Source organism: Mustela lutreola, chromosome 9 (assembly GCF_030435805.1).
Source record: "Mustela lutreola isolate mMusLut2 chromosome 9, mMusLut2.pri, whole genome shotgun sequence".
In the NCBI taxonomy this organism is placed as follows: Eukaryota; Metazoa; Chordata; class Mammalia; order Carnivora; family Mustelidae; genus Mustela; species Mustela lutreola.
Genome location: NC_081298.1, coordinates 17,340,328 through 17,368,022, shown reverse-complemented (window position 1 = coordinate 17,368,022; position 27,695 = coordinate 17,340,328). Strand labels below are relative to the sequence as shown.

Sequence of the window (27,695 nt, the reverse complement as noted above, 5' to 3'; positions counted from 1 at the left end):
ATTTATGTTTCCCTTCTTGGCTCCCAGAGCATCCTGGATTTACCTTCATCACAGCACTTCATCACGCCATATTGATAGAATTTATCTGTTTGCTGTTCTCCCGCTAGCTATTTGTGGAGTGCTTATTATAAGCTCGGCATTGCACGAAGCACTTTGTATGCATTGGCCCATTAAATTCTTACATGAGCCCCATGAAGTAAGTGGTGATATTGTCACTGTTTTACAGATGGGGAAACCAAGTCACAGAGCAGTTAAGTGCCTTTTCCAGCCTAGAATTAAAGACTCTCCAAATCCAAAGACAAAGATCTTAACCCATCTGGGATAAGAGGCCACAATCAATAGGAAGTCGTACTCAATATGTGTTTATTAAGAACTAAATGAATAAGTGAAATTCCGGTTTAGTATTTACCTGCTAGCTGTGTTGCTTAGAAAATTACATTTCTGAGTTTCAGTTTCTCTACTAGTTTCTCTAATAGTTGAAGCCTGGTTGACAGGCCCCGTGGAGTCTCCCCACCTTACCAACCTAGGGCTACAACTCTGCCGAGCAGCAGTGCTCAGCTATAAGGGGCAGAAACAGGGGTATAGCTGGACACGTGGTGGGATGGGAAGAGGTTTTCCTAGTGGGTGGAAGAGCAGAAGATAAGTAATCGATCACGGGTCTCAGCAGGACATAAAGGGAAGCTGAAACAGCAAAGGGGCTCAAACCTTTTGGGTAGAGATGACAAGTGTTTTCTGGTACCTGGCCTACCTCTCCTCCTTAGGCACACAGAAGAATCCAAGTCTCATCAAGGCCATGTAAGTGGAAGTGACACAAGTCATTTCTAAGTGAGGTATTCAAGATCCAGATTACTAACCCCACCCTTTCTCTTCCCCTGCTGTGGGGTTTTTATGAGGCCACATATATTCTAGATGGCATAACAACAAACTTTTTTGGTACCAAGCTACTGATATTTGGGTATTCATTTGTCGTTGCAGCAAAGCCTTTCGTATCCTAACTAATCCAGCAGAAGAAAAGGTACTAGTTTCTTGTCTTCTCTTCTACAACCTGGTTCCCCATCATACAGCTTTTCTGTTAGAGGCTTCATGACTCCACTCTCTCCATATTTCCAGCCTATGTTCATATATATTTATATGAAAATTAATTAATTAATTAAAATAGTAAGACCATGCAAGAAGGAGGTCACAATGCTGAGTGCCTCAGACTTCCCTTTTGACTTTTATTCCCTTCTAAAGCGAAGAATGTTGAGTAGAAAGAGATGCTAATGGGCCAAAGATGACACTGAAGCAGATAACCTTGAAGACAAACTAACTTCTTGGTTTATCAGCTTCAATATATTGTAGTAACATGGAAGGCTGAGGGCTCTTTGTGGTACCGGGTCTGCTGTAGATTCCAGGACTTAGCCTGGACACTGCCAAAGAGACAAAAGACCCATCACACCCTAAGGATTCTACTATCAACTATTACTGGAAAAGAGGCATGGAAGGGTTTAACAAATAGGAGATAGGAGACTCTGACAGTGGCTCATAGAATCTCACCCAGTCTGTGTCACTGACAAGATTCAAAATGGTGCCATGGGAATGCCATGAGCTTTATTTAGAGTTAGAGCTCAGCTACAGTTCTGTGGGTCCTTGAGGTCTTTATTCAACCTTTCTGGGCTTCTACTGCTTCATTTTTTAAGTAAGGGTAATAAGGATGATCACTATTTATTTAGTGCACAATACATGCCAGGTTTTAATTCTGTCATTGCATTGTCAACTCATGTCAGCATACATAGGCCTGTGACTGGTATACAGTAGATGGTTAATTTTCATTAAGCCCCCCTTCACCACCCTGCTCCTTCAACACTATGTGAAACCCCATCAGAGAAAGCTCTAATGGAACCTTCTTCTATTTCTAGCCCTTGACTTCAGCCTACCCAGATATCCCCCTTTCTTTGGCTCATGATTTTAAAAGCCTGCTATTCCCTTTGTAAGATGTAATTGCTTTGCAGCATCAGATTTGAGCTAAGGTCAACTCAGGTGTCTCAGGTCTTGGGTAGATAATTCTCATTTCTAGTTCACAGGGATGAATTGAGACTTCCCAAGGACATGCTTGAAGGACAAGTATTGGTTATGGTTTTGGTTTTCCGGGACTCCACTGTACCAGCTTTGTCTTCCTGAGTGGGGTATGGAAAACATATGTATGTGTATTGGCAGTGTGGAGGAGCAGTTTGAACAGTCTAGAGAGTAGGGATAGGAGAACGATATAAGAAGACTAAGGAGCTGTACCAGTAGTTGTAGCGAGAAAAATATTAATGGGTTGGGATATATGAATGCCATTTTTGGTTACTTTTAGTTTACTTATGGTATAATTCTCTCCTTCTATTTTGTCATAAAACCTTCAGGAAAAGCCACATTACTCCTTTGGCATTTTAGGACATAGAGAGCACTGGGTGAGAACAAAAGGGGCCAAGGGTCAAGGCAAGCTTGTCACATGCAAGCAATTCTGAGAACCCCCATTGCGGAAAATTCACTTCATTGGGCTTGCATAGGGAGAAACTGCACTACCCTACCCTAACCACCAAGCACACACCCTGGGCTTTCCCCCTCTTAAAATCTGTAGGATTTCTGGGTGCCTGGGTGGCTCAATGGGTTAAGCCTCTGCCTTCGGCTCAGGTCATGATCTCAGGGTCCTGGAATCAAGCCCTGCATCAGGCTCTCTGTTCAGCAGGGAACATGCTTCCCCCTCTCTCTGCCTGTCCCTCTGCCTACTTGTGAACTCTCTCTATCAAATAAAAAAATAAAATCTTAAAAAAAAATCTGGTAGGATTTCTAAGGTCTGAACAATAGCCAAGAGTCTTCCAATAGATGGACTCACTACAGTCTACCTTTCATAAGTTATCCTTCACTGGGGTCTTGACTCCAGCTACCATGGCTAGATTTGGGCATCCTGTGGTCCTCAGTCCCTCCTGAAAATGCTGGGTAGATAATGAGAAAAGAAAAAATGCTACAGTCAAAGGCTAACAGGTGCATGAGCAAAATGCTACACTCAGTCAATAAAAATAGGATTGCTAGAATCTAATCTAAACACAATAACCTATAGCTGAAGAGCTTAAAGACTACGAGCTGAGGTTGACATCATTCCTTTGCCTCTGTTTCTGCACTTTGGATCTAGTCTGAGTTCATCTGATAAACATGTGATTTGTGGAATCATAGGGGAAATGACCAGAGTCCAGGCTTTGGCTTTTCTTCCTTGGAGAATAGCAATGAGAGGCTTGGACCTCTAGGTCTCCTATCAGAGAACATTCAGAAGAATGACGAGGGAAGCTCAAGATGTTTATCATCTGTTATATTCTTGACCTTTTATGTGCATTATCTCAAATAACTGGGAGAAAGAGTCAATGACCTCTGGCTTAAAATGGGTGTGATAGACTAAAAGGGGTTTGATTTATCCAAGGTCAAACAGTTAAGCTTTGGACATGGGATTTGAATCCAGGTGACTCTAATTCCCCATTTTTCCATGCAGCCTCTCAAAGAAGCTTCATATAAAACAGAACCTCCCATATAGAATTAGATCGACAGAAGAGAGGAGGGCAGGCAGTGGGCATTTCCTATCTGATAGGAGATAATTCCTACATTGTGCTTGGCTTCTCACACCACCTGTAACATGTTATTCTTAGGGTTAAGGAATCCGAGTACACATCATTTCCCCTTCTTGGCTCTAGTCTTAGTATCAGCAAAATGAGGGCATTTCACTGAAGAATGGGTATTTATTGTCCTGCCAGTCTCTGCAGGGGTGAGAATTCATTATGAATAGAGAAGAGAAAATGCTGGATGAAATGGTCTACCTCAGGCTTAGCCATTATAAAAAGAAGCTACTTTTACAAAAGACCATTGCCCATGCCTCTTGCCTGTTGCCGTTGGGACAATGGTTTTAGTCCATCACTACCACAGGGCAGCATGGAACTATTGGTGACATTGGCCCCTTATCTCATGCTTCATTATTCTGGAGTTCAGCTTTCAGCACCTACTCCGAGGGGGTTGTTTTAATGGGATCGTTAGAGAGTGTTTACTAGATTAAAACTGTGGCTGTCTTCTGCAAAGCAACTCTGCAAATGGCTTTATGGGTTTCCGGATTTATTTTGTCTCAATGACTAGGCTCAGTTTGCAAATCAAATCAAAGCTGATTTTTCTAACTGCCACTCGGGCGCACCCAGCGGGAGTCTGCAAAGCCAGCTGTGTTCCCTTGATGGCTGGTGCCAGAGATGGGAATGCTGCTGCCTGCTGGTGGCCAGAGAGGTTCTAAGAGGAAGAGGGTAGACAGCTTGACCCTAACCAGGGCAGGCAGTCAAAGTCAAAGAAAGCAAATTTTCATTTTCTGGAAGGAGAAAAGGCAGAAAGGATCTATGTGACCACAAAGACTCACAGGCAGAGAGAATCGGGAGCCAAATATGGACTCGTGATATTGAAGCTCTGTCCAAATGAAGTGTCCCATGGTGGAAGGAACTTGGTGGGACAGAAGTAAGGTCCCTGTCACAGCAAGTGGAGCTGGACATCAGTTTCTGGAACAGAAACGGACTGGTATGGTTTTACAACTAAGCCTCTGGGTCAGAAACCATTTTCCCCTTGATTTACTCTGAAGGCATGGACTGACATGCGAGGTGCCTCCTTCAGCAGGTACAGCCTGGAACACGGGCATCATCACCACATGGGATAATCATCTTCCACAGGAGGCCTGATCCCCCCTCCTCCTTGAGCCTCAGTACCTCAAAAGTCTATACCCCACTCCAAACTTCTATGTGCTCCATTTTCCCAAGGGTCACCTTGGAGCAGACTCAGCTTATATCTCCAACCTGGTTCCTAAGTTGAGCCCAACCCTCCTCTTCCAAATGTAACGTAAACATTATTTAAGGGGTCTAAATGCACCTTCCCCTTACTTGCCCTGTCTTACATTTTCTGTTTTAACTATACAAATGAAACCTCATTGTTAAGTAGTCTTTGTACTGCCTTCCCTTCAAAGAATAAATAATAGTTCTGTTTCTAAACCAAAATTTAATTTTTTTTAACCCATTAGCCTAAGTTTTCTCTCTATGGCTCTGAACAAGTTCCAAGAGTACAGTGTGCCAAGCAGAGGGCTTTTAGAATTTTCCTTCGGCTCTTGAATTGGAGGCAATTCCATGATCTTTTTGCTATCCCTCAACCCAACAATGAAACACATCCCCTGTAGAAGAAGAGCACATGGTAGATGCCACTGGTGCCACTCTTCCCTTTTGGGGTTGGTGCACCATCCCCAGCTGCTCTGAGTGTTGAGACTAAGGGCTTATACCTATGACTTTCTCCTGATACATGTGCGGGACTCAGCACTGCCATCCCCCCCCTGGAGCCCCCTGAGAGATGGAGGAGAGGGAGAAGGGGAAAGGAACAGGGGAGTACCAACAACTAATTGTTATGGGGGGAGAGGCAGAAATTCTGGTCTTCTTATTCAAGGCAGAACAACTTGGGAGAAGTTTATACTCCACCTTATCTAGCCTAGGCTTTAATTTATCTGAGAATAGATTCTTGCTTAGCATTTTACTACCTCTCCCACTTTCCTCTTTCATTTACAGATTTCTTCCAAGAGCCCTCCCTTAATACCTTCCATGCCCCCAAATCCCTGCCTCAGGCTCTACTTCTAGGGAATCTCTTTTAAGAGAGGTCCCATTTGTCTTTAGCAACTCATTGATAAACCCCACTTCCCCACTATGGCTGAACTTATAAACCTCCAGCCAAAGTCAATCACAGGCAAACCTTGGCCTGAGGAACAAAGTGAAGAGGAATGTGAATCTGGGGTAGTGCCAATGAGTCCCCCACCAATGAAAAAGACTGCCTTCAAGGCTTTTGAGGTCAGCTTGTTCTGATCCTAGGATTATCCCCTTTACTTGGAAATACCAAACTCCCACTCCATAGTCCCTTAGCTGTGCCTTCAATTTTGGTTCTGTAAATAAATAGTGTCCCCTGGTGATATGTGAATATACCCACCAAATCCTCTGTAAATACTGAGGACTTGGGCCTTTACAGGGACTTTGGGCCAGGGGTGTGGCTCTTCTCACAGTCTGATGTGCTCAGTCAGCAGATCTCCCTTGGTCCTGGTCCTATGCAATTCCCAGTGTTAGGTGAGAAGGGGTGATGACGGGCAGAGAGACACAAAGTCTCCTATGCTATACTAGTCCCAAGGAAGCAGAACCCCAGGTGATGGCCTGGGAACATATCCGCCATTACTGCCTGAGCCTTTGGTACCATTGATATTTTAGTCCCCATTCAGTACATTTCACTTCTCTTTGGAAGCTCTGATCACAATTATAACTTCATGATTATCTGTTAAAATCATACATGTAAGGTCTGTTTCCACACTAGACTGGGAGCTCCTTGAGGACCAGGACCATGTGTGCTGATTCACCATAAAAACTGTAGTTCTCTTCAAAGTGTCCCGTTCACAGATGCTCAGCGAGTCAACCATACAAAGGAAATAACATTCATTGACAATAATTTTATCCAAAACACTTTGCAGTACAACACTTGTACACATATTGTATCATCTGATCCTCTAACAAACTGGATGGTAGAGGTCTTCATGTACTGGAGCTGGCTTGTCCCATCTTGCTAAAACCAACTGTAAAACATTCTTGGCTATTTTGCAAGCCAGTTGTTAAGCCATCGGTAACTTCATTGAACATGGTGGGGATATTTACATCCTTGAGATCAACAGAGACTATAAATAGGAGGTTTTCTTTTACAAAGAGTAGGTTTATCATCAAACCACTGGCAGTCAGTGTGTTAAAAAATGTTCTGAAACCAGGTACTTCCCGCCATGGCAAAACGTGATGGGGAAATTAGTGGTTAAGACCAAGGAACTCCTTGTGAGAGATCCTCTCAATCAGCTGTGGTAGTGCCTATCCCAGGAGGTGGGCCCTGCTCAGACCCTAGAAGCATGACTAGATCAGGACCTGATACTTCACCACCCTATGGAGCCTGAGAGTGGCTGTCACAGACCTAGCCACTGGGTGTGTGTGGATGGCTCACTGTGTTTACTTTCTGTCCAGGGCTCCTTCCACAGAACCCGCAGCTTCTCTGCCCTCAAACAGCCCCAGTGAGCTTCTGTGGCTGGTAGTACTTTTGGTACAGCAGCCACAGAAAACTAATCCAGGTCCCTTGCTTTGCAACCATCCAAACTGGGCAGCACTACATTAGAGTTTGGGTGACTATCAGGGACATTAAAGACAGACAAGGGTTAGAGCCCCATGCTGGATCCAGGTGTGGAATCTAGCAGAAGAGGTGCTGCACTTGGGGTCAGGGTAGAATGACCCTGCCTGAATGTTGGGGACTGTTACATTCTCCCTGTGAACCCTCTAGTTCACACAGATGACTACAGACACCATCTGGAATCACCAGGATCACGGACAACACACCAGCCAGGGCGGTGGCCTCAAGCTTGCACATGCGATCACACTCCAGAGGCTGGATGCCCCCTGGCAGCCCCACAAGGAAGATGTCATGATGACAGGAAGGTGGTGGAAGCACTTGGACGGAGCTGGATGGCCAGGGGAATATGCCACAGCCACATCGTCCACTGCCGATGCCTGTGGGATTCCCAGTATCTTATTTTCCCGTTAAAGGGGAAAGTGTTTTCAGCAAACTCACAAAGTGGGAAATTTGATTCAGGAAAGAGATGGGTCGAATATGGCTTCCTGGCCTTAGATCCTTGATACAGAGCAGTGCACGGATTTAGAGAGGGTTTGACTTTAATCGAGCCTGGATGCTCCCAGGATACCTCAAGGCACAAAGAAGACACCAACCAAATAGAAGCCTCCTTTTCTTTGCTTTTTCTTGGTTTTATTTTTCAACAAGTATTCTCTTATCTAGGTCATACTGAGAGGGCTAATACCCTGGAGTCTGTAAGACTGGCACTCTGCATTCTCCAGCTCTCTGTCCCACTTCAGGAGCTCCTAGAGCTCTGTCTCTTGGGGCTGAAGTGATTGCCCTTGAGGGCCTGGAAAGTGAGAGTGTCGGTCCTTGGAATCTACCTCTGACTATCCTGGCCAGCTGGCTGGGCATTCGTCCTGATTCACTTGTTCTCATCTTTCCACACACCCACATGAGTACACACTCATATGGGTGTGAGTACACACTCCCACTATATGAGTACACACTCCACTAAGTACACACTCCACTAAGGAAGACTGTGTCCTAAAGGTCAGACAGGAGGAGAAATTCTTATGCTACCAAGAGGTACAAGCTTTCTGCTCTAGTTCTTTAAAGACCACTGCAATTCTCCTCAAAGGAGCAAGGCATCTCCACAGAAGTATGGCATGGTGGGCCTCAATCCTGAAATCACCAGTAGAGTTTTAGTTATTCTTTCAAAAGTCCCCGTAGGTACCTACTGCCCATCCAACCACGTGTTCCTGATTTAGAAAATCTGATCTAACCAACTACCCTTTAGGGGTAGAGTTTTGTCCAGAGGGTATGCCTCGAATCCCACAGGCCCATGGAAGGCAGAACAATTGCCTCGACCCCTCCCTTGTCTAGAGGTCAAAAGCTGGAGGGGAGCCACAGAGCACCATCACCGTGGGTGAGGGAGGTCTCCCTGTGAGTTTTCTTCCCTTGCCGGGCTGCCCCTTTAAGCAGGACACCGCAGACACTCGGCTGTCCTGCTTGCAGTCTGGAGCTCTGGTGCTATCCTATTGATAATGTTCTTCCTTCTGGATTATCTGCTTTCTTCTGTGGGAAAGTCTGCCACAGCCTGTGATTTGTGCCACTTCTGTTTGCAGGCCATCAATTCTCCTTGCCTCACAAAGAGTATTTTATCTCTTTCTGTCCAGTAGCCTGAGTTCCTGAGAGCGAACAAGTGAGGGACACACCGGCCTCTCATGACTTATGTGAAATCAGAGTGAGTTCTTATCACGGTGAGTCCTCAGTGCTTTCGTCTTCTCCCTTCTCTATCCCCTTCCCTCTTCTGCCTACAGATTGAGCTGGTTTTTTCTAAAGTTATGAAAGTCACAAGTGATAGGCCTTTGTGCATATTTTGTCAAATAACCCCAATTATTCTACTCTTTCTCTCTCTCTCTTTCCCCATGCCCTCATCTCTTCCTCTTCCTACACACGTGTGCATTTTCCTCTGAATGCGTGTGCATGTGTGTATATCTTCATGTACGCATAGACACACTTGGATCATCATCTTTGTTTATGGTTTCTACCTTTGATTATATGCCTACTTATATTTATAACTGTCATCTCTGAGGAAGCATCCTATGTAACTGAATGGGTTGTCGATAAATGCAGGGAACCACAGGATTGTTCGATTTTGGTGTGTTTATACGGAGAGAATGGTTGTTAAAAATATCCATTCTATAACAAAAAGATAAACCTGATTTCTAGCCATTCAACCTTGTAATAGGTTAAATGATAACAAACCGTTCATTGATTTTTTTTTTTAAGAGTAATAAACAGAAACATGTACCAATTGAAAGGGCCAGGCAATTCAATTATAATTAGAAAAACAGAAAGCGATGAGCCTGAACAATGCTGCCTTAGTTTTTGGAATAAGTACTGGGATAAATATACATAACAATGCAGTGTTTGCTTTCTCATTACTAAAGGCACCAACACTATCACCTCATTTGTGAAAGCCAAACCCAGTGGAAAGTACAAAACTCAGAAGATAGGTTTGACAGACATGCTTAAAAAATATACACATAAACCGACCCAAATAGAACCAAAATTTATAGCAGAAGAACATTTGAGTCAATTTATATTCACCACTCTACTGATTAATATACTAGTCCATGCATCCATCCATCTGTCCATCCGTCCATCCGTCCATCTGTCCACCCATCCATCCATCTATCCACTGATTCACCAAATATGCTTTGAGTTCTTACTAGGCTTTAGGCACTGTGTTATTAATATATACTGTAGGTATATATTAATACCTAGATGCAAATGACTCCAATGAAAATAACAATTTTATTTTTAGTAATTGTTGGCTCAACTTTCCCTCCATGGCTAGAAGGAGAAATACTTAAACAGCTAAAGACAGACAAGGACATGCCAACATACCTTTTGTAGCCAGGCGAACGCAGTTGATTTTGGTCTCCTGCAAACAACAAAAGTGAGGTTCTGGTTAATTAGTTGCAGGTTTGATTTGTTATATAAAGAAAAAATATACATATGTGTTTTTTTTTAATTTATTTTTTATTTATTTTCAGCATAACAGTATTCATTATTTTTGCACCAAACCCAGTGCTCCATGTAATCTGTGCCCTCTCTAATACCCACCACCTGGTTTCCCCAACCTCCCACCCACCCCCCGCGTTTTTAATTATAATTTTAAATCTGTCTTTGCCATTTCTTCTCCCATTGAAATCATCTTCTAATTCTATTTCTTCCTTTCTTTTCGGGCTAGGTACATACTTTGTTCCTTTTACTTCCTGGCTCTGATCACCTCATAAACTTCTTCCCCAGACAGAACGACTTATAAACATATCAGATGCTGCTATTGCCCAGCACAGGACAACTTTAACAATGACACTAAGTAGGTATACTGGGACATGAGTTAATAGATGGCACCAGGACCATCCTTGGGAACCTATAAAAGATTAATGCATCTATCAGCACAGACTGATCAGACACTTGGCAGTAGCTCAGTCAATAAGAATGTGTAAGAATCAAACTGCAAAGCTCATATTCCAAGAGTCACATTGGTCCCCAGATCGTTGGTGAATCTCACAGTTTCCATGGATAATGTTGTGAATATATGCTTACGTGGCAATTGAATCTTTGCTATGTAAACTATCTAATTATTGTTGGCTCTTCCCCAAGTGGACAAAATCCGTAAACTTGTGATGTTACTGGGCATGCAGTTGAGTTACAGGAGTGTGCTTAGAAGGAGAATCATTTTTAGCCAGCTTTATTGGGATGGTCTCCCAGAAAGCCCTAGAACCAGTTGAAAATTCCACTTAACTAAGCTCTACCTCCAGCAACAGTCTCAATGTAGTGTGTCAATGAAAATAAAAGGCAAGGGGCGCCTGGGTGGCTCAGTGGGTTAAGCCGCTGCCTTCGGCTCAGGTCATGATCTCAGGGTCCTGGGATCAAGTCCCGCATCGGGCTCTCTGCTCAGCAGGGAGCCTGCTTCCTTCTCTCTCTCTCTGCCTGCCTCTCAGTGTACTTGTAATTTCTCTCTGTCAAATAAATAAATAAAATCTTTAAAAAAAAAAAAAAAGAAAAGAAAAGGCAAAATATGCAAGTGTGTGAGTCTCAAGAATCAAATGTGTGTCTTCCTACTGCTTACTCATAAGAAATCACTGCATCTTGAAGGCACTTGGGTTAGTCAGGTCTATGAGGGTTCCTGGACCCAGTTCTGTTGTGTGTGTGTGGTGGTGGAAGGGGGTTTTTCCCTTCCATCCCACCAAGTAATCCTCAGATACCAGCAGGGTATCTGAGAATTAAACTCAGGCTGACACTGTCTTCCTGGAGATGGCATCAGATTCCATAGGTTAAGGGTTCAGTTCTATAGGACTGTCCCATATCCCACCACTTTAGATGCCAGGTATGAGCCTCAGGCTGTTATCTGTGCTTTTGACCTCCCAGCTACAGTTTGGAGGTTCCAATTTCTAAAGCAGCTCACAGAACTCAAAGAAACATGTTAGTAGATCACTAGTTTATTGTAAAATGTTGTAACTCAGGAACAGCCAGCCAGATAGAAGAGATGCATAGGGTGAGGCATGTGGGGAGGGGTGCAGAGCCTCCATGCCTTTTCCAGAAGTGCTGCTCTCCCCAATCTCCCCCAAAGTTCTCTAAGCCCAGTCCTTATGGATTTGTATGGAGGCTCCACTGCATGGCCATTATTGACGAAGTCATCAGCTACTGGATGATTCAACCTCTAGCCCTTCACCTCTCCCCAGAGGTCCAATAGGCTGGGGGTGCGGTGAGACTGTGGGACTGTGGAACTAAATGTTCCAACCCTCTAATTAGGGGCTGATCCTCCCAGCAACCAGCTTCTTCCTTAGGTGGGGTCCAAAAGTCACCCTTGGCAATAGCAAAGACATAGCAAAAGACACCTTTAGGGCCCCTGACACTTAGAAAATTCCAAGGGTTCAGGAAGCTATGAGCCAGAAACCATGGACAAAGACCAATTACACATGAGAAATATACTTTTGGTCATCTAAATGACTAAAACTTTATTTCTAAGAAATCACAATATTACACCAGGGTTACGCAGAAGTATAAAACCCATGAACTTCAGCAGCTAAAAACAGTAAAGGTGTATTTCCCACTCAAACTAACATGTCCAGGATAGGTGCATGACTGGGTCTGAAGTGGGATAATGGTGGTCGATAACTGTAATCACTGTAGTCACTCAGAGACCAAGGCTGGTGCCTCTATTTAAATTCAATTTAGTTAACATACAGTATATTATTAGTTTTAGGGACAGAATTTAGTGATTCATCAGTTGCAGAAAAACCCAGTGCTCATTACATCAAGTGTTCCTTAATGCCCATCATCCAATTACCCCTTCCCCACCCCATTTCCACTCCAGGAACCCTCAATTTGTTTCCTATAGTTAAAAGTCTCGGCTTTGCGCAGTGGCAGTATCGTAGCCAATGAGGTTTATCCGAGGCGCGATTATTGCTAATTGAAAAGTCTCTTACGGTTTTTATCTTATTTTATTTCTCCTTTCCTTCCCCTCTGTTCATCTGTTGTATTTCTTAAATTCCGCATGAGTGAAATCATATGGTATTTGTCTTTCTCTGACTGATTTATTTCACTTAGCAGAATACCCCTTAGTTCCATCCACATCATTGCAAATGGCAAGATTTCATTCTTTTTGATGGCCAAGTAAAATTCCATTATATGTATTTATATGTGTGTGTGTGTCACATCTTCTTTATCCATTCATCTGTCGATGGATATCTGGACCCTTTCTATAGTTTGGCTACTATGGACATTGCTGCTATAAACATTGGGGTGCATGTACCCCTTTGAATCTGTATTTTTGTATCCTTTGGATAAATACCTAGTAGTGCAATTGCTGGGTTATAGGATAGTTCTATTTTTAACTTTTTGAGAAACCTCCATACTATTTTCCAGAGTAGTTGCTCCAGCTTTTATTCCCATCAAGAGTGTAAGAGGGCTCCCCTTTCTCTGCATGATCACCAACATCTGTTGTTTTCTGAATTGTTAATTTTAGCCATTCTGACTGGTGTGATATCTCATTGTGGTTTTGATTTATATTTTCCTGATGCTGGTGATATTGAGTATTTTTTATGAGTATTTGTATGTCTTCTTTGGAGAAATGTTTGTTCATGACTACCTCCATTTTAACACAAGGTTTCATGGTTCACTGAAGCAGAAGCAGAAGCAAAGAATGCTGGAGTTGGGCACTCACAAGCAAATGTTTTGTATAAGAAGCTACACTTAATTGAAGCTACACTTACTTGACTCAAGTCATATGGCCATGCCTAACTTAAGTGAGGTGGCGAAATGGAGTCCTCCATGTACCTAGAAGTAGAGAAGATATGGTAATGTCTACAGCAAAGTCTATTTTCTCTAGGCACACCTCTGAATGCTAGAAAATGTCACTTTAAGTATGACTCCCCAGTGGTCTTGATTCTTTTCTTCACACCACAGAAAGTCTTCCCTTGCTTGTGTACAAAAGATGTCTGGATATCAAAAAAATGGTTCTCATGTCCATTAATGCTCTTCAACAATTCCTCAGATGATAAGAGTTCAAGTCCTTTGAACCAATATTGCTACTCATCCTGGAACATCCTGCAGTTTTATCCCTCTTACTGCGATGGAACTAGAATAGGAAGCAGCAGTTTACATGTGGTCTTGTCAACATATGATTACTTAGATTATCACTATTTTCTATTTTCCTTAGTTATACTGGGCTTCTATTAACACAGCCAATATGCCAATATCTCAATATCTCAGTTTTTCACTGATCACAATGAATGTGCCATCAACCTTCTCCCAACAAAAAAAAAAAAAAAAGAAAGAAAGAAAAGAAAGAGAGAAGGAAAGAAATCTGCCTGTTTCCACATATATAAATGTGGTTGTATTGCTCAAATGCAAGTACAGAGTCATATACTAATTTCCCCTATCGACTTCCATCTTCTTTGATCTGGTTGCTACAGCTTGTCATCATATTCTCCACCATATATAAGTTTTTGGACACATTTTTCTATAATTTTATCCAAATATTATTAATATAAGTGGTAAATCTTATTAATATAAATGGTAACCTGGAAAATGCCATTGATAAAGATTTGTGACATTTACTAGAATCTGCGTTCCAGGTTGGCATTCATTGCTTATCAGAATTTTTGGTTGGTTATCTAACTATTCATTTCCTCAACTGCTTATGCAGTTGGATTCTCCTGTTGTGTTTTCCCACCAGAAGAGTTTGAGAATAGGGTCAAACTCACTTCAGGTACTCAGACTCTGTCTACTGCATTTCCCCACTCTATCAGTCTAAGAACTCTCTCAAAGAAAGAAGGTTGAGTTGACATAAGTTGTTTCTTTAGGACAAGTGTTTCCCTTTCTTTCTTTCTTTTTTTAATGTTGAAAGTGCTTTTTTTTTTTTTTTTTTAAGATTTTATTTGTTTATTTGACAGAGAGAGACAGAGAGGTCACAAGTAGGCAGAGAGGCAGGCAGAGAGAGAGGGAGAAGCAGGCTCCCCGCCAAGGAGAGAGCCCGATGTGGGGCTCCATCCCAGGACCCTGGGATCATGACCCGGGCCGAAGGCAGAGGCCCAACCCACTGAGCCACCCAGGCGCCCCGAAAGTGCTTTTTTTAAAAAAATAAACAATTACCTTATTAAACAACTGGAAAATGTAGAAATATTAAAAGAATATCACACAGTATGATTCAAATTTATGAAGTATTCATTTAGGTGTTCATATGATATATCAAGTAAACTATATTTCAAAAAAAATTTTTTTTAAGGAGGATATCCAGAAGACAGAAAGAAGGAAAAAATTATATAAAAAATATAAAAATAAGGTGTAAAGAGAGTTTGTATATTCGGTACTTTTCAATTTTTTTGAGTGAGGCTTGAATGGCTATGTATTTCCCCCTTAGGACCACCTTTGCTGTATCCCATAGGTTTTGGACCAATGTGTCTTCATTATCATTGGTTTCCATAAATTGTTTAAGTTCTTCTTTGATTTCTTGGTTGAACCAAACATTTTTAAGCAGTCTTTAGCTTCCAAGTGTTTGAATTCCTCCCAAACTTTTGCTTGTGATTGAGTTCCAGTTTCAAAGTATTGTGGTCTGAGAATATGCAGGGAATGATCTCAATCTTTTGGAATTGGTTGAGACCTGATTTGTGACCCAGTATGTGGTCTATTCTGGAGAAAGTTCCACAAAAAGGAGAAATTCATCCTAATATCCCTGATGAATATGGATGCCAAGATTCTCAACAAGTTCTAGCTAATAGGATGCAACAGTATATTAAAAAGATTATCTACCATGACCAGGTGGGATTTATCCCTGGGATGAAAGGGTGGTTCAACATTCACAAATCAATCAGTGTGATAGAACAAATCAATAAGAGAAGAACCATATGGTCCTCTCAATTGATACAGAAAAAGCACTTGACAAAATACAGCATCCTTTCCTGATTAAAACTCTTCCAAGTATAGGGACAGAGGGAACATTCCTCAACTTCATAAAATCCACCTATGAAAAACAGAGAATATCATTCTTAATGGGGAAAAGCTGAGAGCCTTCCCGCTGAGATCAGAACATGACAAGAATGACCACTCATGCCACTGTTGCTCAACATAATACTAGAAGTCCTAGCAACAGCTCTAAACAGCTCTATTTCTAAAAAGAAATAAAATGCATTCAACTTGGCAAAGAAGTTAAACTCTCCCTCTTTGCAGATGACATGATACTTTATGTGGGAAACACAAAAGACTCCACCTCCACATTACTAGAACTCATACAGCACTTCACTAATGTGGCGAGATACGAAATCAATGCACAGAAATCAGTTGCTTTCTTATACACTAACAGTGAAACTGTAGAAAAAACAATTAGAGAATCGATTCCGTTTACAAAAGCACCAAAAACATAAGATACCTTGGAATAATCCTAACCAAGAGGAAAAGGATCTATACCTGAGGAACTACAGAATGCTCATGAAAGAAACTGAAGATGACACAAAAAGATGGAAAAACATTCCATGCTCATGGGTCAGAAGAATAAACATTAAAATGTCTGTGTTGCCCAGAGCAAACTATACTTTCAATGCCATCCTGAACAAAATACCAGCGACATTTTTTCAAACTCCTGGAACAAGTAATCCTAAACTTTGTACGGAATCAGAAAAGACCCAAAATTGCTAAGGAAATGTTGAAGAAGAAAAACAGAGCTGGGGGTATCACGTTGCCTAATTGCAAGCTTTATTACAAAGCTGTGATCACCAAGACAGCATGGTACTGGCACAAAAACAGACACATAGACCAATGGAACAGAGTAGAGAGCCCAGATATAGACCCTCAATTCTATGGTCAAATAATTTTTAACACAGCAGGAAAAAATATCCAGTGTAAAAAAAACAGTCCCTTCAACAAATGGTGCTGGGAAAATTGGATAGTTATGTAGAAGAATGAAACTTGACCATTCTCTTACACCATACACAAAGATAAACTCAAAATGGATGAAAGACCTCAATGTGAGACAGGAATCCATCAAAATCCTGAGGAAAACATAGGCAATAACCTCTTCAACATCACCCACAGCAACTTCTTTCAAGACATATCTCCAAAGGCAAAGGAAACAAAAGCAAAAATGAACTTCTGGGACTTCATCAAGATAAAAAGCTTCTGCTTTTCCTTCCTGCAAAGGAAATAGTCAATAAAACAAGAGACAACCCACGGAATGGGAGAAGATATTTGCAAATGACACTACAAAGGGCTGATATCCAAAATCTATAAAGAACTCCTCAAACTCAACACACACAAAACAGATAATCACATCAAAAAATGGGCAAAAGACATTAACAGACACTTCTCCAAAGAAGACAAACAAATGGCTAACAGACACATGAAAAAATGCTCATCATCATTAGCCATCAGGGAGATTCAAATCAAACCACACTGAGAAACTACCTTACACTAGTTAGAATGGCCAAAGTTAACAATACAGTAAACAACAAGTGTTGGAAAGGATGTGGACAAAGGGGAACCCTCTTACAATGTTGGTGGGAATGCAAATTGGTGTAGCCACTTTGGAAAACAGTGTGGAGATTCCTTAAGAAATTAAAAGTAGAGCTACTTTATGACTCAGCAACTGCACTACTAGGTATTTACTCCAAAGATACAGATGTAGTTAAAGAAGGGCCATCTGTACCCCAATGTTCATAGAAGCAATGACCACAGTCGCCAAACTGTGGAAAGAGCCAAGATGTCCTTCAACTGACAAATGGATAAAGAAGATATTGTCCATATATACAATGGAGTATTAAGCCTCCATCAGAGTGATGATGAATCTTGGAACACTGAAAAAAATAAATAAAATTCAAAATGTAAGTAAAAAAAATAATAAAATAATTTGTGAAGGAAATATACTAAACCATAAGAACTGTTGCATGGTTCATTTGAAGTGCAACATACATAGTATGTTAGTTAGTAGACAAGTAGTAGACAAGTCTACTAACCTTAACTACAGTTTGCCAAATTTTTCACAAAGCAATCACCCACCTATGACCAGTACCCCCGATGGAAATGCCAAACATTACCAGCACTTTAGAAGTACCTTCCTGCCCTCTCTAAGTCACTTCATCCCTGCAATGGTGAACACTAACCCACCTTCTGTTTTAAGATTTTATTTACTTACGAGAGAGAGAGAGAGAGAGAGAGTTGTAGGGCGGGGTGGGGGCAAGCAGACTCCCTGTTGAGCATGGAGCCTGACATGGGGCTCGATCCAAGACCCTGAGATCACAACCTGTGCCAAAACCAAGAATCAAATGCCCAACTGACTGAGCCACCCAGGTGCCCCTATATTAACCTGCCTTCTGTAATAGTGTTCTCTCTCCCTCTCTCTCTTTTTCAGAAGATTTATTTTATTTAGAGAGAGAGAAAGAGAGAGAGAGGACATGTATAGTGGGGGAGGCAGAGGAAGAGGGAGAGAGAAACAAAAGCAGACTCCATGCTGCAGTCCAACGCAGGGCTTGATCTCATGACGATGAGATGAGATCTGAGCCGAAACCAAGAGTCAGATGCTCAACTGTGCCTGGTGACCCAGGAATGTTCTCTTTAAAATGTGTTACATTAAAAGGAATCTGGGTAGCTGCAATGGTTTGTTCTACTGCCTTCTGTCCCTCATTGGGTCATTTGTAAGAACTTTCTAATTCTGAGAATCATCTTCCCTTCCACAATTGCATTCATGACTGTGGGCCATTTCCAACACAACCTCCTCCACCCCATATCCATTAAAAGCTGTTTTCTATAATCTGGAGTGCATGTCTCACTATGCTTAACTCTCCCTGGCTCTCACAAACATGATGTTGACATGTCTGCTTTCTCCCAAGCTCCTGACATCTTTAATTCCATAGCCAATTTATCTTTGTTGGTTAGAATTAGATACAAAATAACAAAGTCCTAAGTCACTCTGTTGACCTTCTGCACGACTGAACTGTTAGCAATCAAGTCAGGAAGGTGCTAGATATGCTGCATCCCAACATATGGGAAGTCTGGCCAGTGCACATATACCCAAAGTCCCCAATCAGTTCAATAAACAGGAAATGATTATATAAAGCTTTCAGAAAAGGAGAAACATTTGGTATATTTTCTATCTCTATTATTACATCCTACTTCTACGTCTGTAATATATCCTGGGACAGTACAATAATTTCATTTCCCCATCTGAACTTCTCTCAAATCCCACTTCCCACTTGATATTTGTGTATCTGGACACAGATATGTACCATATTGGGGCAGAATATGATTCCCTAATTGTTTGATTCTGTTGAGACCTAGTCCTACTCAAGCTCTGCCAGTACTGGGCAACATTGAGCAAGTCACCACCACTTTCTATTGCTCGATTTTCCCATCAATGAAATAAGAGAGAAAAGGGTAGAGAAGGCCTATTTGCTACAGTGGGCAGAGTATTCTAAGTTTGCTTCAAGTTCACAAAATGTGAGGTCTGGTTTTAGCTACTGGCCGTCCTCCTGCTTCTTTCAGTACTCTGTTCTCTTGACACCACTCCATATCATCATATCCCTCCCTACAACACACAGCTTACTAAAAATAAGACAACACCCTGGGTGTGGGGAGGTACCTTTATCTACCTTATTTCCCAGAATGCCATATGTCTACACCTACTTACCGACTCATGGTCTCCATTTCAAGACTAGATCAAGTATCATCCAGCCAGCCAGCCAGCCATCCAGCCATCCATCCAGCCAGCCTTCACTACCTAAGAAATTAAAGGGTATCTCTCTAACTCAGAGACTTGCAGCATAGTGTCCAAGGCATCAAATAGTTCTATAATTGCTACTTACTATCCAGATGGGCTTAGGTTAAGTTATACTACCACCCTGACCAAGAAGTCATAGATAACTGGGTAGTGCATATAATTTTTATTCTATTACCTCATTAGACTGCTCTAAGTAATAGGATGGGGAATTAGGCCTGACCCCAGTTTTCAAATAATTTCCCCAGTTACCATAACTCATGCCTTTGTCTTCTCTAAGATTGAGTCACCCTTGTAAATATGATGAAAGTTAGTCCTGACACCATAGTTTAGTTTGCTGAGTTGCTTTGGCTCCTCCTTTAATATTCCTCTAAGTCTTGGCTGGGGCTCCAACAGCCCACTTAACCCTTTATTCATCTGGTCAACCAAACATCATATATTTATTGATATGATCACTATTAATTATATTGATGATTACTGAAAGATAACTATATGCCAGGCATTGTGCTGGTATTACAGTATTACGGAATTATAGCATGGGCAAAACAGACATAGTCCATTTTCTCATGGAGCATGTACACATTATTTTCAAATGTTTGTGACAAACATTATGCAACTATTTTCACAAATAAGTATCTAATAACAAGTTGTAATAAACCTACTGTGAGGAAGAAGTACTCAGTTCTCTGTATGTGTATCAAGATGACATGAGGTGTGGATGGGAAGGAAGATAATACATTGCCTTGAGCAAAGACCCCTTAACCTGTGACCTGGAAGATCAGTAGGAGGTAATTATAAGAAGTGTCAAAAACGGTGTGTCCTGGACTCAGGAACAGACATGCAAAGACCCCAAAGTGAGAAAATGCAAGTTGTAGTTGAAGGTGTAAAGAAGCTGGAAGATAACATCATAATGAAGAATTTGAAGAATGATATGAGATGAAGCTAGAGACAGAAGCCTTGTAGTCTTTTAGGCTGTAGAGTTTCCATCTATATGTTAAGAACAACAGGAAACAATCAAAGAGTTATGAACAGGAACAATAAAGTTTCCAGATTTACATTTTTTTAAAATGTAGACACTGTTATATAAAGAACAGACTTATGGTATAGGAAAAACGAGTCAGTAGGAAGAGGGTAGTGGTGTAGTCTAGCCTAGAGATGGTGATGGCCAAAAGAGTGGCTGCAGAGGCTGTTTCAACCTCCCCCACCCTAGGAAGGCATATTTTGGCTCTGCCTGACCTTAGAGACTTCCCACTACCTCACCCCACCCAATGCTTATGACTCTGTATCGGCTTCTGGTACAGACACCTACTGGGTCCTCAATCTAATTTCTCTGCACCCCAATTCTCTTTGACTCTCTTCTAAAAATCCACAAAGTATACAACCTTAGCATAATTAAAATACAGCAAATCCTCAAAACTTCATAATCTCTGTTAGTAAAAAACAAACAGACAAACAAATAAACAAAAACCACAACTGAATGAAATATTTCTAAGGTTTTCAGCACAAGGTTTTGTGGACAGCAAGGTCCATACAGGAAAGCAACTTGAAAGAGAAGAGATGTAAGCCAGAAGAGGGTGTAATATTGATCTGAAATAGGATGTATCAGCCTAGTGATGGGTATTAAGGAGGGCATGTATTGCATGGAGCACTGTGTGTTACACATAAACAATGAATAATGGAACACTACATCAAAAGCTAATGTACTGTATTGTGACTAACATAACATTATAAAAAAATAAAATGATCATTAGCAAGAATGCGTTCACATGTAGGAAAAATCTGAAAATGTGGAAAATGCTGGTAGATTAAGACAATGAATAGATAGAAAAGACTTGAAGGCATACAAATTCAAGGGGTAACCTTAAATAGGTATCACTTATGGGAGAAAATAAGGTAAAGAGAAGGGAAAAGTGCCCTTGGGAGATTGGATGAGGAAAAGGAAAAGAAGCAGAAGGAATTTTAAGGTTTTATAAGTCAGAAGAGAACAACAGCAACAATAAGTCCAAGAATATGCAAATACCCATCCCCCAACAAAACTTAAACTTAGTTATCAACAAAACTTAGTTATCCATTAAAAATCAGGACTTCACTACTGTATCAGAATACTGTGTTTTTATTTTATTTTTTTAAATTTTTTCAATTTATTTATTTTCAGAAAAACAGTATTCATTATTTTTTCACCACACCCAGTGCTCCATGCAATCCGTGCCCTCTATAATACCCACCACCTGGTACCCCAACCTCCCACCCCGCCACTTCTAACCTCTCAGATTGTTTTTCAGAGTCCATAGTCTCTCATGATTCACCTCCCCTTCCAATTTACCCCCAACTCCCTTCTCCTCTCTAACACCCCTTGTTCTCCATGATATTTGTTATGCTCCACAAATAAGTGAAACCATATGATAATTGACTTTCTCTGCTTGACTTATTTCATTCAGCATAATCTCTTCCAGTCCCGTCCATGTTGCTACAAAAGTTAGGTATTCATCCTTTCTGATGGAGGCATAATACTCCATAGTGTATATGGACCACATCTTCCTTATCCATTCGTCCATTGAAGGGCATCTTGGTTCTTTCCATAGTTTGGCGACCGTGGCCATTGCTGCTATGAACACTGGGGTACAGATGGCCCTTCTTTTCATGACATCTGTATCCTTGGGGTAAATACCCAGGAGTGCAATTGCAGGGTCATAGGGAAGCTCTATTTTTAATTTCTTGAGGAATCTCCACACTGTTCTCCAAAGAGGCTGCACCAACTTGCATTCCCACCAACAGTGGAAGAGGGTTCCCCTTTCTCCACATCCTCTCCAACACATGTTGTTTCCTGTTTTGTTAATTTTGGCCATTCTAACTGGTGTAAGGTGATATCTCAATGTGGTTTTAATTTGAATCTCCCTGAGGGCTAATGATGATGAACATTTTTTCATGTGTCTGATAGCCATTTGTATGTCTTGATTGGAGAAGTGTCTGTTCATATCTTCTGCCCATTTTTTGATATGTTTGCCTGTTTCGTGTGTGTTGAGTTTGAACTAGAAATATTATAAGCCACCTTAAATCTACAATATGAATAAAAAAAAGGAGCCAAATACAACTACTATATGAAGAAAATGGAGGGGTGTCTGGGTGGCTTAGTTGATTAAGTGTCTGCCTTCAGCTCAGGTCATGGTTTCAGGGTCCTGGGTTTGAGCCCTGCATTGGGCTTCCTGCTCAGCAGGGAGCCTGCTTCTCCCTCTCCTTCTACCTGCTGCTACCCCTGCTGTGCTCTCTCTATCAAATAAATAAATCTTAAAAAAAGAAAATAGAAAATAAAAATGAAAATATCCTAAGTGATGAAAATCCATCCCCTAAACAAAACAAAAACAACTGCACCCCAGAAGAAAATGATAAACAACACTCCAAATTGAATTAAATTTCCTCAAACAACTTTGAATTAGAAATGCAAAGATTAGAAAATGGAGTGTCTTTAAAAATCGGCACAAAAAGAGAGAGATGACTGAACTCAGGAAAATTAAAAGGCCAAAGCACTTCAAAAATGAAGTTTAAATAATAAGGTGTCCAAAGTAAAATTTTAACAAAGGGCACTGAAGAAAGGGAAAAACAACCAAAAGAAAGAAAATGAAATAAATAAAACAGTCAGGGTCAGTGAAAGGGTGACTTAAAGAGAAGACAAAGAGGATCCAATATATGTATACTTGAAATCCCTGAGAAGACAGAACAATTTGATAGGCAATAATTTAGAACAATAATTCAAGGAAAATTTCTGGAATTAAAAGATAACCTGTAAAAAAAAAAAAAAAAAAAAAAAAAAGATAACCTGAGGGCGCCTGGGTGGCTCAGTTGGTTAAGCGACCGCCTTCAGCTCAGGTCATAATCCCAGAGTCCTGGGATCGCGTCCCGCATCAAGCTCCCTGTTCCATGGGAAGTCTGCTCCCTCTGACCTTCTCTCCTCTCATGTTCTCTCTCACTATCTTTCTCTCAAATAAATAAAATCTTTAAAAAAATTAAAATTAAAATTAAAAAAAGCTTCACATGATTAAATCAGGCCTACCTAGGAAATCTCCCTTAAAAAAAAAAAAAAAAAAAGGATAACCTGAGCCTACATATTGAAAGGACTCAAAGACCTGAAAGATCTATTCCAAGAACCTAATAAAACAATTCAACTTAAAAAAAGAAAAAAGTCCTCAAGGACTCCAGGCAAAGAAATCAAATAATTCACAAGGGCAAGAGATGTCATGAGATATCTCCAAAGCAACATACAAGGCCAGGAAATATGGGGCAGCATTTTCAAGAAACTCAGAGAAATTATGAACTAAGGATTTTATAACTATCCAGGCATGTTTTGAATTTCAAAGCTATAGAAAAAATAACTTTCAACATTCAATAACTCAATGAATACCAATGAATACTCATGAGTCTTTCTTGAGGTATTTATCAGAGGATAAGTGTCACTCAACAAAGATTTGACTGAAGAAATTTCAGCAAAAGGAGTGATATATATTTAACTATAAATCTAAGACTAAAACAAGGTCCCTTCCTAGATACAATACAGAAATGTTATATTTTCTGACAATGTAGAAGTAATGCAAGAAAAAGTGAAAAAGAGAAAAAACAGAGAAAGAGGAGAGTAGGATAAACTCATTGATTGTTCTACAGGAACTAGGTGAAAGTCAATGGATCTATCAAAAACTTACAAGCCAGTGATGTCTGCAAGATAGCAGAATAAGAATTTCCACTACTCATCCTCCTACAGAAATATAATTTTGACAACTACACATGGAGAAGAGTACCTCTGGAGTACCTTCATGAGAGCTCAGAAGTCCAGCAGAGGGGTCCCAGTACCCTACCAGAGCAGAAAGTCTGAGAACAAATGCAATGAAGAGGGTAAGAGGAGCAGTTTCACTTTATTCACATCACCTGCCCTCCAGAGTGGCACAGCCCAATGCCAAGAGAGACCCCATCAGCCCATGATTTCTCTCCTGGGGCTATATGAAAGCACAGTGAATGCCTGGCTTCCTCAGTTGGCAAGATGCTTCCCAAGAGGCCCACTCTTTTCTTGTACCAACCAGAACACTAAAGGGATAAGCATGGCTAAATATTCTGAGGGACATTAGGAGTAGGGAAAAGAAAAATGTGGTATATATAGGAGTATGGACTATTATTGAGCCTTAAAAAAGACAGACATCCTGCCATTTGCAACAACATGGATGAACCTGAAGGACATTATGAAAAGTGAAATAAGCCAGACAGAGGAAAACAAATACTGTGTGATCTCACTTACATGTGGAATTTTAAAAAAAAAAACAAAAACAAAAAAAACAATTGAAGTCGTAAAAGCAGAAGGAGGAATGGTGTGTGTAAGGGGCTGGAGAGCAGGGAAGATGCTGGTCCAAGAGTTATGTAGGATTCCTAAGTTTTGGAGATCTGTATCATACTGTATTTTATACTTAAAACTTGCTTAGAGAGTAGATCTTAAATGTTCTCACCACGCACAATGTGAGGTGATGCGTATGTTAGTCAGCTCGACTGTGGTAATCATTTCACAATGTACATGTATCTCAAAATATCACACTGTACATCTTAAATGTATACCACTTTTATTTGTTGATTATACCCTAATAATTCTGGGAAGAAATGTTGACAAACCAGACAGTAAAGGTTAGCTATAAAAAGAGGACTGAAGGATTACAATGATAACTATCAGAAAAGAAGTACAAATCTTTCTGAATATCAAAAGACATTTTAGCACAAAAGAGTAAGGAAAACACATATAAATAACGGTATAAAGAATGGATGATAGAGTTGAGACCAAACATGTCAGCCATGTCAACAAATGTGAATGATTTTAACTCACATAATTAAAATGAAAGGGATTTCAAACTGTTTCATAAAGCAAGACCCAAGTGTCTGCTATATATAAAGATCACACCTATAACAGTGATTCAGAAAAGCAACAATAAAGGAAAGGGAGAAAATATACAAATGAAAAAAAAAAACTAGCAATAAGAGCAATCCTGATATCAGACAGATGAGAATACAATTTAAAAAGCATTAAATATAAGAAAGGACACTTTCTAATGCTTAAACCCACAATTAATGAGAAAAACAACAGGTATGAGCATCTCTGCACCAAAACCACAATAATCACCTTCATGAAGTAGAAACTCTAAGAGATGCAAGAATAATAGGCTATTGTCAGCATAAGACAGATCAAGTGGGAAAAAAGGCGCATACACAGAAATGCTAAAATGAGCAAACCTACTGGATGTGTATCAAACCCTACAGCCTGATAATAGAAAACTTCTCCTATGGTTTTATGAAACATTCAGAAAAATTGACCATATATTAGCTAATTAAGAAAGTACCACTGTGTTCCATAAAATAGAATTATTATCAATATTTTATGATTACAATGTAATAAAATTAAAAATTATTAAGAATATTAAAAATCCAAACAGGTCCTTCCACCTCAAAAGCTCCAAGATAATTTCTTTTGACTTACTCCTGGGTGAACAGGGCATTAAAATACAAGGAAAATTCTACATGTCAGAATCTATGAAAAACATTCATAGCAGACATAAATTGAAAGAATGAAAAAAATTAACTAAGTTTCCAGCACACAAATCTAGGAAAGGAACCAAAAAAAAAAAAAAATGCACCAAAAAGAAAACAAAAGGGAATAGGAAAGGCAAAAGAAGAAATTATTTAAGAGAAAAATTGTAGAACAAAGGGAAAGAGAGAGGGAGCACCATTATACAACTCAGAAATGACAAAGGGGAAATAACCACTGAAAAAGACGAAATTTGTAAAAATGTGACTATTCTTCAGATGTCTGGAAATAATTTTGAGAAGCTAAATGAAATTGATAAATGCCTAGGAAAAATGGGTCATATTAGAAATAAAAACTTATACTACAGTCCACAGAAGAAAAAAAGAAATATGTCAGGGACTAGTCCATAAAAAACACACTGCTCCCAGATGTCTTCACTGGGGACTGCGACCAGACCATTAAAGAGAAGATGGTACTAACATATATTGTTCTACAACATGGAGAATGAAGGAGAACTTGCTCATTTCTTTATGAAACCAGCATAACATTGACACATAAACTTGGTAAAGACAATAACAAAGAAGGGGAAATTATAGACCAATTTTATTTTTGAATGTGTGAGACTCTTAAAGTGTTAGTGAACAGAATTCAACAGTGCATTGAGAAAAATAAAATGCCATGGACAAGTGGAATGTATTCTAGAAGTGGAAGGTCGGTTCACTGTGAAGAAACCCATTCATATAATATATATACCATATTAATAGTTCAAAGAAGAAAATCATGATCTCTAATGTAGAAAAAGCATTCGATGCAATTCAACATTTATTTCTAATTTAAAAACATACTCGGGGCACCTGGGTGGCTCAGTGGGTTAAGACTCTGCCTTCGGCTCAGATCATGATCCCAGGGTCCTGGGATCGAGCCCCGCATCGGGCTCTCTACTTGGCAGGGAGCCTGCTTCCTCCTCTCTCTCTCTCTGCCTACCTCTCTGCCTACTTGTGATCTCTCTGTCAAATAAATAAATAAAACCTTAAAAAAAAACATACTCAAGAAAATAGGAATTGCTGAAGACTTTCATAATATGATGAAAAAAAAATCTTAGTCCTAAAATCAGCATCCTACTTAATGGGGATTTTGTGAAGGCATTCCCACTAAGATCAAGATCAAGAGTAGAATGTTCTCTATCTCTATTACTCCTCTACATCATACAGGAAGTATTAGCCAGTACAACTGGATAAAAGAAATCAATCAGAAGCATACACACAGAAAAACAAACTTTTAAAAAAAGATTTATGTATTTATTTTTGAGAAAAGAGAGTGTGCCTGTGTTGGGGGGTGGTGTGCAGAGGGAGAAAAATAGACTCCCTGCTGAGCAAAGAGCCCAAGGAGGCAGGGTGAGATCTCTCCAACCTGAGATCATGACCTGAGCCAAAATTAAGAGACCCATGCTTAACTGACTGAGCCACCCATGTGTCCCTTGAAAATAAACTTCAAAACTTCTGTTTGTAAATGACACGATAGTATAGAGAACATTTATGTGAACTGTATCCATATATAAAACAGATAATCAATTAGAGGATATCATGCCAGCAAATCCTATTTACAATGACGAAGATTAAATCGTTGGTAATAAACTTAGCAAGAAGTACAAAAACCTACATATGAAGAAAGTTTTATACCACCCACGAAAAACAAGCAGACTCAAATAAA

At 40.3% G+C, this 27,695-nt stretch overlaps 1 protein-coding gene and 1 pseudogene across 12 annotated transcripts in view; one reads left to right on the top strand and one right to left on the bottom strand.

Moving 5' to 3' along the window:
* The window catches only part of PTPRT (protein tyrosine phosphatase receptor type T), a 1,057,545-nt gene that overhangs the window by 200,956 nt on the left and 828,894 nt on the right, over window positions 1-27,695 (bottom strand). For all 12 annotated transcript variants that reach the window (XM_059133123.1, XM_059133124.1, XM_059133125.1 and 9 more), the window contains exon 13: window positions 10,072-10,108. In XM_059133123.1, coding sequence (XP_058989106.1) covers window positions 10,072-10,108 — 37 coding nt within the window. The remainder of the gene's footprint in view (window positions 1-10,071; window positions 10,109-27,695) is intronic.
* Window positions 12,586-12,662, top strand: LOC131808629 (U4 spliceosomal RNA; annotated as a pseudogene).